General features: G+C 37.6%; 1 protein-coding gene across 6 annotated transcripts in view; it reads right to left on the reverse strand.

Annotated features, from left to right (window-relative positions):
• The window catches only part of TTC27 (tetratricopeptide repeat domain 27), a 301004-nt gene that overhangs the window by 52408 nt on the left and 230514 nt on the right, over positions 1-18082 (reverse strand). For 5 of the 6 annotated variants that reach the window (XM_064277232.1, XM_064277231.1, XM_064277230.1 and 2 more), the window contains one exon: positions 14616-14714. The exons of the other annotated variant lie outside the window; for it this stretch is intronic. In XM_064277232.1, the coding sequence (XP_064133302.1) occupies positions 14616-14714 (99 nt within the window). The remainder of the gene's footprint in view (positions 1-14615; positions 14715-18082) is intronic. 6 annotated transcript variants of the gene reach the window in all.

The following is an 18082-nucleotide window of genomic DNA, read 5'->3' on the forward strand; positions in this document are numbered from 1 at the left end:
TCAGCTGACACAGAAAAAAGCATTTGATAAAATCTAATACACACATCCAGGACAAAAACCCTTAGCAAACTACGGAGAAAAGAAAATTCCCCGTTATGATGTGAGCTGTAATTTTTTGTGGATTTCCTTATATGAAGCACTAGAACCAGCAAAGCTAATCTATGGCAAAAAAATTAAGACCAATGGCACTCAATGGGAGCATGGAGTGAGGAAAAGTGGGGCACAAGAGAGCTTTCTGAGATGAATGGTGTGTTCTACATTTTGAAAGGGGTGTGAGTTAGACAGCAGTATGCATTTGTCAAAACTAATGGAAATGTTAATTTAAGATTTGTACATTGCCTTTAAATTACATAGCACATAAAGAATGAAAAAAAGACAAAAAGTGGGTGGCACTGGAATTCCATTTCAAATATTCAGAATATTTGGTCTGACACTGAGACAAAAGCTAAATACCAAATGCCAGGATTCCACTAAATAAATGCCTCTCAATACATTAGTAGTCATTCTGTTCCTTATACCCAGGCAAACTAACTTAAGTTACTTAAACATTTATGGAGGCTGGTTAACTGCTATACCTTAAGAGTATATCAAGAGGAGGCAGGGCCAAGATGGCGGAATAATCAGATGCTTCCTGTCTCCTTCTCACAACAAAGACCCAAAAAACAAGTGAATTGAATATATATAACAATCTAGGAATCCTAACCATCAAGAACAAAGCTGAAGAATCAGATTGAGCACAAGGAAGGGGGAGAGATGATTCAAAAGCAGTGGGAATGGGGAAATTCAGATCATGGGATTGCTAGTGCCCTGCTAGCTGAGTCTGCATAGCACACATAGGCTGAGGCAAGCAGCAACATACAAAGCCGAGCACCACCACATGTGGTGCAGCCAAGCAGCAGCGAATCTGCACGCATCTCCAGAACCAACCAGGAGCAACACCAGGCCTGCAAAACTTAAGTGCAACCTTCTAACCTATCACGGGCAGAGACAAAATAACCTCCCCACCAAGCGAGAGTGTCACAGTAAATAAGCACTTCCCTTCCCCTCACCCACCTTCTGCCCTGCTCTAGTCCAGAGGTCATTAAACAATATCATAGCCCCTAAGCTGAGAACTAAGGGCCAGTCAGGAAGTCCTACCCCTTCGCCCAGCCACCTGTGTAAGGGGTCTACAGACTTGCAGTGCCCTTCACATAACCTAGCCCCGTGTGCCCATTCAACACTGCATGCCCTCATTAGCATAAAATAGCAAGGCATACATCCAAAGCCCATTTTTACCTGCAGTGCCAAGAGGCAGCTGCAAATTCATGACACTCTACACCATCCTGCCCCATAAACAGGGCCCTCACCCACCCACACCTGGGATCCGAGGGCTAGTGATAATACCCACTCCATCTAGCCATCCATGACAGGAGTCAGAATTAGTGGAGCCTCCCAGTCCCTCCACCCAACAGCACTGGGTGCCCAAAGACCAGCTGCATTACCCACTTTTCCACTATACGTTGTAGGGGAAAAGGACACACCATCTATCCAGGCACCTGGGGGCAGCTGTCAGCCTTCTACCTTGCCCCACACATAGCCCCCCACTGCAGCCAGAGACCTGTGCCTGCTTCAAACACCCCACCCAGCCCTGCCAGCCTAGGACTATAGGTGAGAGTCTGCACCACACACAGGGTTACCAATAACCTGGACACCTGTGCCTTGAATAGCCACACCCCCAAAAGAAAAGTGAAGAGACTCCTGGGCTCACATACCTAGTAGCTGCTCTGACCACATGGAGACAGGACGTGAGAGCTTCAAAAATGCCAACAACCAAAGTAGCTCACACGCCCAGCCTATTTGGGCATATCAAAACAAAACAAAAATACAAGAGGCAGTAAACAAAAATATAATAAATAAATAACTTATTGATGCCTCTGAGACGATAAATAGTCAATATCAAATCACATGAAGAAACAGGTCAAGATGGCTCCAGCACGCAACAAAATAAAGAACCAGAAAATCTTCCCAAAGAAGTAAGGCAATGGAACTACCTGAGAAAGAATTCAAAAGAATAATATACAGAGCTCTCCAACAGACCAAGGAGGAGATCAGGCAAAACTCAGGCTAAACCAAGGAACCCACAGACGAAGCAGTAGAAGATTCAGGAAAAGAACAGAAGAAAAAAACAAAAAGATTAACAATAAAATTTCAGAATTAGACAACTCAATAAAAGGTCATAGGAAAAGAATTGAGACAATGGAAGTCAGAATTAGTGAGACTGAAGATAAATTCCTTGACACCAACTTCTTTGGGGAAAAATCAGAAAAAAGAATGAGAAAAAAAAAAAAGTCTAAGAATTACGTGGGATACTGTCAAGAGGCAAAACCTACAAGTGATCGGAGTACTAGAACGGGGGGTGGATAACAGAAAACACAGAGAGAATTGTTGAAGATTTGCTGGCAGAAAAATTTTCCTAGTATCAGGAAAGATGGCATGATAAAGAAGCTCAATGACCCAAAAGAAAGTCACCAAGACACATCATAATCAAACTTGCCAAAACCAAAGTCAGACTCTTCAGAGTTGCTGGGGATAAATGACAAATTATCTACTAAAGTGAACCAATAAGACTAAGCTCTGACTCTCAGCAGACACCATGCAGGCAAGAGTGCAACGGGATGACATATATAAAGCCTTAAAAGAAAAGAACTGCCAGCCAAGAATTATATAGCCAGCAAAATTGTCTCTCAAATACAATGGCAAAATTAGGTCATTTCCAGATGAAGAGAAATTAAGTGAATTTGTGAAAAAAAAAACCCAAAATTACAAGAAATACTAAAGGGGGCCTTTTGGTTAGAGAACCAACAACGTCAGACAAAAATCCAAGACTAGGACACAGACAGATCAACCTGTTATCAACCCAGATGAGGAATTCACAAAAACAAATCAAAGCTAAAAGACTGAAAATAGGGAAGCAGAGACATCAATATGTAAACAACGACATCAAAACAACAACAACAACAAAAGAAACGGAATAAACAGTGTAGTCATAGTACTTCCATATGGAGAGGAAGTTAATGTGCTATCAAGAAATAAATGATTGGTTTAAACTTAGAAAAATAAAGGTAAATTTTAAGGTAAACACTAAGGAAGCTAATAAACCTACCCATGGAAATAAAAAAGAAGGAAAACAAATACTCGGCAAACACAAAATAAACAATAATGAAAATATATAAACAAAAAGAACTCAGCACAGAAAAGTAAGCAGAACAAAGAAATCTTAAACACCACACACACACCAAAAAAAATCAAAATGACAGCAATAAACTCATACCTATCAACAATTACATGGAATGGAAATGGCCTAAATGCACCAGTAAAGAAACAAAGAGTGGCAGAATGGATTAAAAAACACAATCCATGTACATGCTGTCTATAAGAGAAACACCTTTGACATAAACAAACTAAAATTCAAATGATGGAAAAAAATACTCTAAGCAAACAACCACCAAAAAAAGAGTAGGAGGTGCAATATTAATCTCTGACAAAATAGACTTTAAAGCAAAATCCACAATAAAGGATAAGGAAGGACAATATTTAACGATTAAAGGATCAATACAACCAGAGGCCATAACCATAATACCTATGCAGAAACTGTCCAGGCTGGAAAATACATAAAACAAACTCTAACAGCATTGTAAAGAGAAACAGAAAGCTCCACAATAATAGTAAGAGACTTCAACAGTGAAGGACAGATTAGTGAAGCACAGAAAATCTAGAAAGAAACTCAATAAAGATACGGAAGATGTAAATGCCAAAATTAACCAACTTGACCTCACAGACATAGGCAGACCACTCCACCTAACAGCAGCAAAGTATACGTTCTTTCCCAGTGCACATGGAACATTCTTCAGAATAAGCCATATTTTAGGACACAAAACAAGCCTTAAAAGAATCCAAAACATCAAAATAAGATAAAGTATCTTTACTGATCATAATACCATAAAAGTAGATATCGATAACAGAAACAGTAAGGAAAAAAAATCGAAAGCATGGAAACTAAATAACACCTTGCTTAAAAACTACTGGGTTACAAAAGAAATCAAGGGTGGGATAAAGAAATTCATAGAAACAAATGAGAATGAAAACATACCTTACTAAAACTTTTGGAACGCTATAACAGCAGTGCTTAAAGGTCAATTTATGGCAACAGACACATACACACCAAAAAAGAAAAAAGGGCCAAAACATTTACCCTACAACGTGAACAAATGGAAAGAGAGCAGCAAAAGAAGTCCTCAGGCACCAGAACAAAGGATATAATAAAGACTAGAGAAGAAATAAATGAAACAGAGAAAAGAAAAACAACTGAAAGAATCACCAAGACCAAAAGTTGGTTCTTTGAAAAAAAATCAACAAAATCGACAAACTACTTGCCAAACTGACAAAAGAAAAACAGGAGAGGAAGCAGATAACCCAAATAAGAAATGAGATGGGTGATATCACAACAGACCAAACTGAAATTAAAGAGGATCGAAAAAGAATACTATGAAAAACTGTACTCCAATAAATTTGAAAATCTAGAGAAAATGGACAAATTTCTAGAAACACACTACCTACCTAAATTAACATAAACTGAGGTAGAAAAACTAAATAAACACATAATAAAAGAAGAGATTAAAGAGGTAATAAAACCCAACAAAGGAAAAAAGCCCTGGCACAGATGGCTTCACTGGAGGATTCTACTGAACTTCCAGAGAAGAATTAACAACAGTACTACTGAAGCTATTTCAGAGTACAGAAAAGGAAGGAATAATCCTGAACTCATTCTATGAAGCCGGCATAACCCTGATACCAAAGTAAGGTAAAGACACTACAAAAAAAGAAAACGACAGATCAATATGCCTCATGACCACAGATACAAAAATCCTCAACAAAACTCTAGCCAATAGAATTCAACAGCATATCAAAAAAATAATTCATCATGACCAAGTAAGATTCATACCAGGTATGCAGGGGATGGTTCAACACCAGAAAATCAATCAATGTAATCCATCACGTAAATAAAAGAACCACATGATCTTATCAATTGATGCAGAAAAGGCATTTGACAAAGTCCAACAGCCATTCCTGATAAAAACTCCCAGCAAAATTGGTACAGAAGGGAAATTTCTTGAGATAATAAAGGACATTTATACCAAGCCAACAGCCAACAGCATTCCCCTTGAGAACGGGAACCAGACAAAGATGGTCTTTACCACCACTCTTATTCAACATGTTGCTGGAGTTCCTAGCTATACGACAAGAAAAAGGCATAGATGGCATCCAAATTGGTAAGGAAGAGGTGACACTATCCCTATTCACAGACGAATATTTTGAATACAACATGGACTGCCAAAAGTAAGAACAAATCTATCTTAGAAGCGAGGATGGTGAGACTATGTCTCACATACTTTGGACAACTTATCAGAAGGGATCAGTCTCTGGAAAAGAACATCATGCTTGGTAAAGTAAAGGGTCAGCAAAAAAGTTCCTCAGCGAGATGGACTGACACAGTAGCTGCAACAATGGGGTTGAGCATAACAACAATTGTGAGGATGGCACAGGACCAGGCAGTGTTTCTTTCTGTTGCACACAGGGTTGCTATGAGTTGGAACTGACTCAATGGCACCTAACAACAACAACAACATTTGCAGATGATATGATCTTATATGTTAAAAAACAAACAAACAAAAAAACTAAAGAATTCACAAGAAAGCTACTGGAACTAATAGAAGATTTCAGCAAAGTATCAGGATATAAAATTAACACAAAAATCAGTAGGACTCCTCTACACTAACAAAAAGAACTTCAAAAGGAAAATCACAAAATCACTACCATTTACAATAGCCCCAAGATCGTAAAGTAGTTAGGATTAAATTTAACCAGGGATGTAAAAGACCTACACAAATAAAATTACAAAACACTACTGCGAGAGACCTACATAAGTGGAAAAATATACCATGCTCATGGACAGAAAGACTCAACATGGTGAAAATGTCAATTCTACCCAATGTGATCTACAGATACAATGCAATCTCTATCCAAATTCCAACAGCATTTTTTAATGAGATAGAGAAAAAAATCACCAAATTTATACGGAAAGGGAAGAGGCCTTGGATAATTAGAGCATTACTGAAGAAGAACAAAGTGGGCAGCCTCACACTACTGGACTTCAGAATCTATTACACCACCACGGTAGTCAAAACAGCCTGGTACTAGTACAACAACAGACACATAGACCAATGGAACCAAATTGAGAACCCAGATGTAAATCCATCTACGAGCAGCTGATACATGACAAAGGCCCAAATGGGGAAAAGACAGTGCCTTTAGCAAGTGGCGTTGGCATAACTGGATATTCATTTGTAAAAAAATTAAACAGCACCATACCTCATAACATGCACAAAAATTAACTCAAAAATGGATCGAGGACCTAAATATAAAATCTGAAACAATAAATATCATGGAAGAAAAATAGAGACAACACTAGGGGCCCTAATACATAGCATAAATAGCATACAAACCATAACTAACAATGAAAACACCAGAAGAGAATCTAGATAACTAGGAACTCCTAAAAGTCAAACATTCATGCTCATCAAAAGATTTCACCAAAAGAGTATAAAGAGAACCAAAAGGGAAAAAAAAAATTGATTATGACATATCCAATAAGTGTCTAGTCTCTAAAATCTACAAGATACTGCAACAATTCAACAACAAAAAGACAATGAATCCAATTCAAAAACAGGCAAAGGATATGAACAGACACTTCACCAAAGAAGACATTCGGGTGGCTAACACATGAGGAAATGCTTACCATCATTAGCCATTAGAGAAATGTAAGTCAAAACTACATTGAGATACCATCTCACGCCGGCAACACTAGCACTCATCCAAAAAACACAAACTAACAAATGTTGGAGAGGTTGTGGGAAGACCTGAACTCTTACGCACTGCTGATGGGAATATAAAAAGTTACTACCACTTTGGAAAATAATATGGTGCTTCATTAAACAGCTAGAAATAGAAATGCCATACCATCCAGCCCTCCTACTCATAGGAATACACCCCAGAGAAATAAGAGCTGTCACACAAATAGACATATGCACACCCATGTTCTTTGCAGCATTACTTACAATACCAAAAACATGGAAACAACCTAAATACCCATCAACAGATGAATGGATAGACAAATTATGGAACAAAGACACAGTGGAATACTATGCAATGATAAAGAATAATCATGAATCTGTGAAACATCCCACAACATGGATAAATCTGGAAGGCATTATGCTGAGTGAAGTCAGTCACAAAAGCACAAATACTGTATGAGACTGCTATAAAACGAACTCAGGAAAAGGACTGCACACGGAAAAAAGTACTCTTTAATGGTTAGGAGGGTGGGGAGGAAGTGGGAGAGGAAATTACTAACTAGAGTGAACATCTGAGTGAAAAGTGATGAAATAGAAAATTTAAAAAAAAAGAAAATTAATGAAACCAAAAGTTGATTCTCTGAAGGAATTAGCACAATGACAAACCTTTAGAGAGACTGACCAAGGGGGAAAAAAAGATTAAAGATTCAAACTACAAAAATCAAAAATGAAAAAGGAGACTATGAATCTTACAGAAAAAAAAAAAAGAGAGAATATTATTAGGAATTATATGCCAACATATAAGATAACCTAGATGAAACGGATACATTCCTAGAAAGACACAAACTACCCAAGAAGAAACAGAAAATTTGAATATACCTGTAACAATAAAGAGACTGAGCTAGTAATCAAAAAACTTCCCACAAGGAAAATCTCAAGACCAAAAGACTTCATTGGTATATTTTATCAGAAGTCAAAAGAAGAATTAACACCAATCCTTTACGAACTCTTCCAAAAATTAAAAAAAGGAACACTTAACATATTTCTGGAGGGTCATTACTGTGCTGATACTAAAACAAGGCAAAGACATCACAAAAAGAAAATTATAGACCAATATCTATAACAAAATACTATAAAATCAAATCCAGTAGCACATAACAAAGAATTATACACCAGGCCCAAGTGGGACGGTTAAGGTTGTGTGTAAACTTGGCTAGACCATTATTCTCAGTGGGTTAGTAGTTATGGTGTAGTTTGGCAGTTATGTAATGACATAATCACCTCCATAATGATATCTGATATAATGTAATCACCTCCATAATGAGATCTGCTATGAGTAACCAATCAGTTGGAAAGGAATTTCCTTGGAGATGTGGTCTGTATCCAATATATGTGGACTTCCGGGCAAAGCTTCCTGGCTTTTGCTTACTCTGGATCCTACATATGGCTCCTGTCCATCTGACTTCTGGTTTTTGGGATTTGAGCTAGCACCTTACCGGCTGATCTTGGGATTCATCAGCCTCCACATCCTGTGAGCCAGCGGCCAGCCCTCTAACCTACCGATCTTGGGATTCACACCCTCCATGCCTGTGAGCCAGAGGCCTGCTGTCTGACCTGCCAATCTTCGGTTTGCCAGCCCCTGCAGCTATCTGAGTGAGGAGAAGCCTCCACACTGATCCATGGATCCATGGATGTGGGACTTCCCAGCCTCTATTAACCACGTGAGCCATTTTCTTGATATAAATCTCTGTACATGTATATGAATATATACACATCTATATATACACACACATACATATATATATACCCCACACATGTGTCAGTTTGTTATAGTATGGGGGCTGTGTGTTGCTGTGATGCTAGCAGCTATATCACTGGTATTCAAATACCAGCAGGGTCACCCATGATGGAGAGGTTTCAACTGAGCTTACAGACTAGACAAAATATGAAAAATGACCTGACAGTCTACTTCTGAAAAAAACTAGCCAGTGAAGCTTGATGAATAACAGCGGAACATTGTCTGATATAGTGCCAGAAGATGAGCCCCTCAGGTTGGAAGGCACTCAAAAGACGACTGGGGAAGAGTTGCCTCCTCAAACAAGAATAGACCTTAATGACGAGGATGGAGTCAAGCTTTTAGGACCTTCATCTGCTGATGTGGCAGCGAGACTCAAAATGAGAAGAAACAGCTGTAAACATCCATTAATAATGGAATGTGGAATGTATGAAGTATGAATCTAGGAAAACTGGAAATTGTCAGAAATGAAACGGAACACATAAATATCAACATCCTACACATTAGTGAGCTGACACTGACAGGTATCGGCCATTTTGAATTGAACAATCATATGGTCTACTATGCCAGGAATTGCAAATTGAAGAGGAAAGGCACCGCGTTCATTGTCAAAAAGAACATTTCAAGATCTATCCTGAAGTACAACACTGTCAGTATTAGGATAATATCCATATATCTACAAGAAAAACCAGTTAATATGACTATTATTCAAATTTACTCACCAACCACTAAGGCCAAGGATGAAGAAATTGAAGATTTTTACCAACCTCTGCAGTCTGAAATTAAGTGAACATTCAATCAGGATGCATTGATAATTACTGGTGATTGAAATGCGAAAGTTGGAAACAAAGAAGGATAGGTAGTTGGAAAATATGGCCTTGGTGACAGAATCAATGGCAGAGATTGCATGACAGACTTTTGTAAGACCAATGACTTCTTCATTGCAAATACCTTTTTTCAACAACATAAACAGCAACTATACATATGAACCTTGCCAGATGGAATACACAGGTATCAAATCAACTACATCTGTGGGAAGAGACAATGGAAAAGCTCAATATCATCACTCAGAATAAGACCAGGGGCCAGCTGCAGAACATACCATCAACTGCTCATTTACAAGTTCAAGCTGAGGCTGAAGAAAATTAAAGCAAGTCCACGAGAGACAAAGTATGACCTTGAGTATATCCCCACATGAATCTGGAGACCATCTCAAGAAAGACTTGATGCACTGAATACTAATGATCGAAAACCAGACAAGTTATGAAATGACATCAAGGACGTCAGACATGAAAAAAGGAAGAGGTCACTAAAAAGACAGGAAAGAAAAGACCAAAAATGGATGTCAAAACAGACTCTGAAACTTGCTCCTGAACACAGAGTACCCAAAGCAAACGGAAGAAACGACAAAAGAGCTGAACAGAAGATTTCAAAAGTGGCTCAAAAAATCAAAGTATTCTAAAAAAAAAAAAAAAACTTTTTTTTTTTTTTTTTTTACAAAAGTGGCTCAAAAAAACAAAGTATTCTAAAAAAAAAAAAAAACTTTTTTTTTTTTTAAAGACACGTGCAAAGACACGGAATTACAAAACCAAAAGGGAAGAAAACTCTCAGCATTTCTCAAGCTGAAAGAACTGAAGAAAAAATTCAAGCCTTGAGTTGCAATAGTGAAGGATTCTATGGGCAAAATACTGAAGGAGGCAGGATGCATCAAAAGAAGATGGAATGAATACACAGAGTCACTGTACCAAAAAAAATTGGTCTCGACGTTCAACTATTTCAATAGGTAGCATACAATCAAGAACCGATGGTACTGAAGGAAGAGGTCCAAGCTGCACTGAAACCACTGGTGAAAAACACGTCTCCTGGAACTGATGGAATACCAATTAAGATGTTTCAACGAGTGGACGCAGCACTGGAAGCATACACTCGTCTACTTCAAGAAATCTGTAAGACAGCTACCTGGACAATTGACTAGAAAAGATCCATATTTCTGACTATTCCAAAGAAAGGTGATCCAATCGAAATTATTGAACAATATCATTAATATCACATGCAAGCAAAATAAAGATCATCTAAAAGTGGTTTTAGCAGTACATTTACAGGGAACGGCCAGAAATCCAAGCCATATTCAGAAGAGGATGTGGAATGAGGGATATCATTGCTGACGTCAGATGGATACTGGCTGAAAGCAGGCAATACCTGGAAGATGTTTTACCAATTATGCAAAGGCATTTGACTGTGTGGATCATAACAAATTACGGATAACATTGTAAAGAATGGGAATTCCAGAACACTTAATTGAGCTCATGAGGAACCTGTACATAGATCAAGAGGCAGTCATTCAAACAGAACCAGAGGATACTGCGTGGTTTAAAGTCAGGAAAGGTGTGCGTCAGGGTTGTATCCTTTCACCATATTTATTCAATCTGTATACTGAGCAAATAATCCGAGAAGCTGGACTATATAAAGAAGAACAGGGCATCAGGATTGGACGAAGACTCATTAACAACCTGCGATATGCAGATGACACAATCTTGCTTGCAGAAAATGAAGAGGACTTGAAGCACTTACTGATGAAGATCAAAGACCACAGCCTTCAATATGGATTATACCTCAACATAAAGAAAACAAAAATTCTCAAAACTGGACCAATAAGCAACATCACGATTGAAGCTGTCAAGGATTTCATTCTACTTGGATCCACAATTAACACCCACGGAACCAGCAGTCAAGAAATCAAATGATGCACTGTATTGGGCACATCCGCTGCAGAAATCTCCTTAAAGTGTTAAAAAGCAAAGATGTCACCTGACCCAAGCCATGGTGTTTTCAATTGCCTCATATGCCTGTGAAAGCTAGACAATGAATAAGGGAGACCAAAGAAGAATTGATGCCTCTGAATTATGGTGTTGGCGAAGAATACTGAATACACCATGGACTGCCAAAGAAATGAACAAATCTGTCTCGGAACAAGTACAGCCAGAATGCTCATTAGAAACAAGGACAATGAGACTCTGTCTCACATACTTTGGGTATGTTTTCAGGAGGGATCAGTCCCTGGAGAAGGACATCATGCTTGATAAAGTAGAGGGTTAGCAAAAAAGAGGAAGACCCTCAACACGATGAGTTGACACAGTGGCTGCAACAATGGGCTCAAGCATAACAAGGATTGTGAGAATGGCACAGGACCGGGCAGTGTTTTGTTCTGTTGTACAAAGGGTCATTATGAGTCAGAACTGACTCTATGGCACCTAACTACAACAACAACAACAACAACACTTCACTGGTTTTGCTTCTCTAGAGAACCCATTCTAAGACACCAAGTAAGATTTATCCCAGGAATGCAGTGTTGGTTCTACATCCCAAAATTATTGTAGTATATTAGTAGAATAAAGGGGGAAAAAAAAACAAAACCATGTGATCACCTCAACAGACACCGAAAAAGCATTTGACAAATTCCAATGCTTTCATGATAAAAACACTCAACGAACTAGTAATAGAAAGGAACTTCCTCAACCCAATAAAGGGCATCTACAAAAAACCCACAGTTAACATCATACTGAATGGTGCAAGATTGAAAGTTTTCCCCCTAAGATGAGAAACAAGACAAGGATGTACATTTTGCCATTTCTATTCAACACTGGACAGAAGTTCTAGCCAGCCCAGGTAGGCAAACAAAAGACAGAAGTAAAATTCATCAAGATTGGAAAAGAAGTAAAACTATATCTGTAGATGACTTGATCCTATAGAAAATCCTAGTAAGTCTAGTGAGAAACCTTTTAGAACTAAGGATGGAAATAATGAGACTGTTCATGCATTGTAAGGAATGTAACCCATTTCACTGAACAACTTATGCAGGAATTTTTGGATGGGAACCTGACCTGCTATATAAACCTTCACTTAAAACATATTTTTTTTTTTAAAAAAAACCTATTAGAACTAATAAACAAGCTCAGCAAGGTTACAGAAAACATGATTAATGTTAAAAAAAAAAAAATCAATTGTATTTCCATAAGCTAACAATGAACAATCAGAAATAAAATTAAGAAAATCTATTTTTAATAGCATCAAAAAGAAAACACTTAGGAATAAACTTAACAAAAGAAGTATAAAACTTATACTCTGAAAACTAGAAAATATTTTCAAAAGAAATTAAAGAAGACCTAAATAAATAGAAAGGCATCCCATATTCATAGAGCAGACCTTAACATTATTGACTGGCAATACTATCCAAACATCCCAGGTGCCTTTTTTGCATAAGTTAGCTGTTTGATCTTAAAATTCTTATGAAAACTAAAAGACTCTGAATAGACAAAACAACCTTGAAAAAGAAGAACAAAATTGGAAGACTACCACTTTTCAATTTCAAAACTTTTACAAAATACCACTAATAAAGTCAGAGTGGGACATATACATCAATGGGACAGAACTGAGGTTCTAAAAATAGACCCTTACATTTATGATCAATTGACTTTCAATAATGGCCATTTAACATGGAGAAAATGGTCTTTTCAACAAATAGTTCTGGCACAACTGTATAAAAAAAAAAAACCAAACCCACTGCCATGGGGTCAATTCTGACTCATAGCGACCCTACAGGACAGAGAACTCCCCCGTACAGTTTCCAAGGAGCAGCTGGCAGATTCGAACTGCTGACCTTTTGGTTAGCAGCCGTAGCACTTAACCACTACACCAGCAGGGTTTCCCACAACTGTATAGTCGCATGTAAAAGAATGAATTTGGACCCCTTCTTTACACCATACGCCAAAAATTAAGTCAAAATGGATTAAAACCTAAATGTAGGAGCTAACTACAAAACTCTCGGAAGAAAATATGGGCATAAGTTTTCATGGCCTTGGGTAAACATGTCTTATATATGACAACCAAAGCGAGAGTGACAAAAAAAATAGACTGGACTTTATCAAAATTAAAAACTTTTATGCCTCAAAGGATACCTTAAGAAAGTAAAAAGACCACTCACAAAATGGGAAAAAACATTTGCAAATCATATATCTGATAATGGATTTGCATCTAGAATATATCAAAATTCTTACCACTAATAAAGACAAATAACCCAATTAAAAAATGGGCAAAGGATGTAAATAGGCATTTCTCCAAAGAAGATATACAAATGGCCATTAGGCACACGAAGAGATGGTCAACATTATCAGCCATCAGGGAAATGCAAGTGAAAACTACAATGATGTACCACTTCATACCCAGCAAAATGGCTGTCATCAAAAAGACAGATAATATCTAGTGTTGGTGAAGATGTGAAGAAGTCAGAACGCTCATACATTGCTGGTGAGTATGTAAAATAGTGCAGCCACTGTGGAAAACAGGACAGTTCCTCAAAGATTAAACACAGAATTACCATGTGACCCAGCAACTCCACTCCTAGGTATATATCTAAGAGAAATGAAAACATGTCCATGCAAAAACTTGTCCACACATATCCATAGCAGTACTATTCATGACAGCCCAAAGTAGAAACAACCCAAATGTCCATCAACCGATGACTGGATAAATAAAATGTGGTGTATCTATATAATGGAATACTATTCAGCCATAAAAAAAGAATGAAGTACTATGAATTGTCCAGAATACGTAAATCTATACGGTTGCTATGAGTTGGAATCAACTTGACGGCAATGGGTTTGGTTTTTGGTTTATAGGGGCAGAATAAATGGTTTTATTAATTTTTTTTCTAAATGAAACCATGAAAACAAATTTCAAAATAATAAGTTGCCTATGAGAAGCAACTTGATTTCCAGATTTATAAATCATACACCTCTTAAGGTGTGACCTTCCTTCCAAGGTTTTATTTTCCTCTAACACAAGAGGAATTGCTCTTCCGAACTATAGTACAATTGTATAACTTAGAAAATATTAAAGAGCTAAAATAAGGAAAGAAGACCAAACAAACCTACATCGGGTTCTAGAGTCACGCAACGCTGAAACGCCTTTGCTGAACCTCCATAGTCTTCCAGGGCCAAGTAGGCACAGCCCAGAGAAAACCACACCCCGAGCTGTAAAGACCAAATATCAGAGTCATTTAAATGTACAGATACATTTATAGGATGTCATTACCAACAAACACTCTACTATAACAAATGCAGACCTATATAATAAATATCTGCCTTACAGATTAAACGTAGGAAATTTAGTAATGGAGATGAGATTTTTTCCATATAATCTTCAAAGCTAATATAACACTGAAAGCATGTGTAATATCATCGTACATCTTTTAGCTGAGAAAGTTCTTTGTGTTAACCTAAATCCAGGAATGCAAGGAGGAGCCCTGTATACAAGCTTTTACATGGCAGTCTGATATTATAAACCTAGGATTAACCTGACATTTCCACTGAGTATCTACTATGTAAAAAGTACACAGAGTATAAGCAGATTCTCAACTGATGAATTAAAGAAAAAATTTCTACTTCCATCTTCAAGTTAAACCAGAAGTACTTCTGCAGTTTAACCAAGGGCCAAACTGCTCGAGCATATTTGGTATCTCTTTAGGCAAGCCTGGACATAATTTAGAAAAAGTGGGCTCAGAATCTGTGTTATCAAAGTCTTTCAAAATGCAATGCCTGATTTGAGTCAATGAGATTTGTAAACATTGAGATTGAGAAAACAGGTAAATTAGGAAGTGGCTATTCAAATTACAAAAGAATTCTTCATATCACAGAGTTTCCTTAAAATTCAATAGCCCCTATCCAAAGGAAAATAAAACTGATAAAAATTCAATGAAATTAGTCAGAAATATAGCTATCTAAGATTCAAGATTGTTTTCCTTTCAGGCTTAGGCAGTAAAGCCAGCCATAGAATGAAGTCAACTTTCTTACTGACTTCCAGTAGAAAGGCAGGGAGCCAGCTGATAGTTTTGGTTGAACACTTTAGGGTGGGAAAGGAAATGAGGTGCTCTGTTATCTGTCCGTAACCTTTTGCAGAGGCAGAGAAGCAGGCTGCCCACTTTCCTCCTTCCTCAGCCATTCCCACAAAATTCACTCCAAGTACGCAGCTGAGGCCTGAAAGGTCTTTAAATCAAAGATTTTTAACTGATAATTACAGATAAGTTTTAAAGGCAAACATTCTTGGGCAATTTAACACTTTGAAGTCACAGGAAACTATAAACAGCTGCAATCAGGAGCCTTTATGGAGAAGAGATTTTGTTAGACAGATAGACACTGCCTGAAAAGAAGGTGAGGTGTATGTGCTGGAAGCAAGGAGATTCGGAAGCACTAGGCTGAAACTAAAAGGTACAGGCTCACTTTTCGAATCAAAGGACTTCCAGCAACTCAAATTTAGCTCACTACTTTGCTTTTTGTCTGGTTATTTATAGAATTAAATGAAAAGAGAAGACTTTTAATGCACCAAACAACACACCCACTAAACACGATACATTCTGAGAGGACTTAAAGTCTGACGCTAATCTGGGTATAAAAAAGAAGCTCTCCAATTTCCGAACAAGCTGAATGATTAAAAAAAAAATCGATGTTATATATTTCTAAGGTGCACTTTTTTTTTTTTTACCATTGAACATCTCTGAAATTAATCTTATAAATCAATAGCTTGTCACTGCATTGCACATGTGAAGAATGCTGAAAAAGCAAACAATTCGTTACATATACATTTATCATAACTGGAGGTAAAATACTTTAAACAGTGAAGGCAAAATAAAGATGGATAAAATTTTTAAACATGTCTTGATAGAATTTATTGATAGTGTTTTTTTTTCTACCCAAAGCAGTACTTAAAATAAAGGTGACTCATATAATTGCTGGCAACTTAGATCCAATAAATTGTGGCAATACGTTTACTTAGAATGAGGAACACTTCATTTCGGGACTAAGTCAAGAACAATGAGAAATGACTCCAAGGTTCTCAAAATCCACATACTCTGCTTGTTCTTTCCATCAGCAATAAACTTTTGCCAATACTATTTTGTATGTGTTATAAAAAAACAAAACCCACTGCCATCAAGTCAATTCTGACTCATAGTGACCCCACAGCGTTTCAAGACTGTAAATCTTTACAGAAGCAAACTGCTACATATTTCTCCTGCGGAGCCACTGGTGGTTTCCAACCGCTGACCTTTTGGTTAGCAGTTGATCGCTTTACCCACTGCACCACCAGGGCTCCTTATATACAAAACAGCCAGTGTAAATTCATGACATAAAGAACTTCATTTTTCAATCAACCCGAAAACAAAATTTACAAAGGTTACAAATGGCTAAAATCTGCTCTAAAACAGGCTGGCGATGAGATTACTATTTACCTTCAAGTGTTTGTAACAAGTTCATGTTTTGCTACCAGTGTCTTGAAATCAAAGCAAATTTCATGAAAATCAGGCAGGTGACCTAATTTAACATATGGTATTATGGTTCTCCTTTTTAACCCGTATACTGGTTATTCTTATTAACCAGTATACTGGTTAATCTAGATTTTCATCTATTGAAAACACGCAGTTATAATGGGTTAAACAAACCCTATTCTATGAAATCATGTAATGGCCCTCTCTCTTTTTACTGTTTTGTTGTTGTTAGGTGCTGTTGAGTAGATTCCAACTCATTGCGACACTATGTACAACACAATGAAACACTGCCCGTCCTGCGCCATGCCCACAATCGTTGCTATATTTGAGCGCATTGTTGCAGCCGCTGTGTCAATTCATCTTGTTGAGGATATCCCTCTTTTTCACTGACCCTCCATTTTACCAAACATGATGTCCTTCTTCAGGGATTGGTCCCTCTTGATAACATGTCCAAAGTACGTGAGAAGTCTTCTCGCTATCCTTGCTTCTAAGGAGCATTCTGGCTGTACTTCCAAGACAGATTTGTTCACTCTTCTGCCGTAATTTAAAAGCATCAATTCTTCTTCTGACTTTCTTATTCACTGTCCAGTTTTCACATGCATATGATGTGACTGAAAATACCATGGCTTGGGTCAGGCATTTCTTAGTCCTTAAAGTGACATCTTTGCTTTTTAATACTTTAAAGAGATTTCTTGCAGCAGATGTGCCCAATGCAATACGTTCTCTCATTTCTTGACTGCTGCTTCCATGGATGTGGATTGTGGATCCAAAAAAATGAAACCCTTGACAACTTCAATCTTTTCTCCGTTTATCATGATGTTACTTATTGTTGTGAGGATGTTTGTTTTCTTTATGTTGAGGTGTAATCCATACTGAAGGCTATGGTCTTTGATCTTCATCAGTAAGTGCTTCAAGTCCTCTTCACTTTCAGCAAGCAAGGCTGTGTCCCCTGCATAACACAGATTGTTACTGAGTCTTCCTCCAATCCTGATGCTCCGTTCTTCTTTATATAGTTCACCTTCTCAGATTATTTGCTTGGCATACAGATTGAATAAGTATGGTGAAAAGATACAACCCTGA

Source organism: Loxodonta africana, chromosome 26 (genome assembly GCF_030014295.1).
Source record: "Loxodonta africana isolate mLoxAfr1 chromosome 26, mLoxAfr1.hap2, whole genome shotgun sequence".
In the NCBI taxonomy this organism is placed as follows: Eukaryota; Metazoa; Chordata; class Mammalia; order Proboscidea; family Elephantidae; genus Loxodonta; species Loxodonta africana.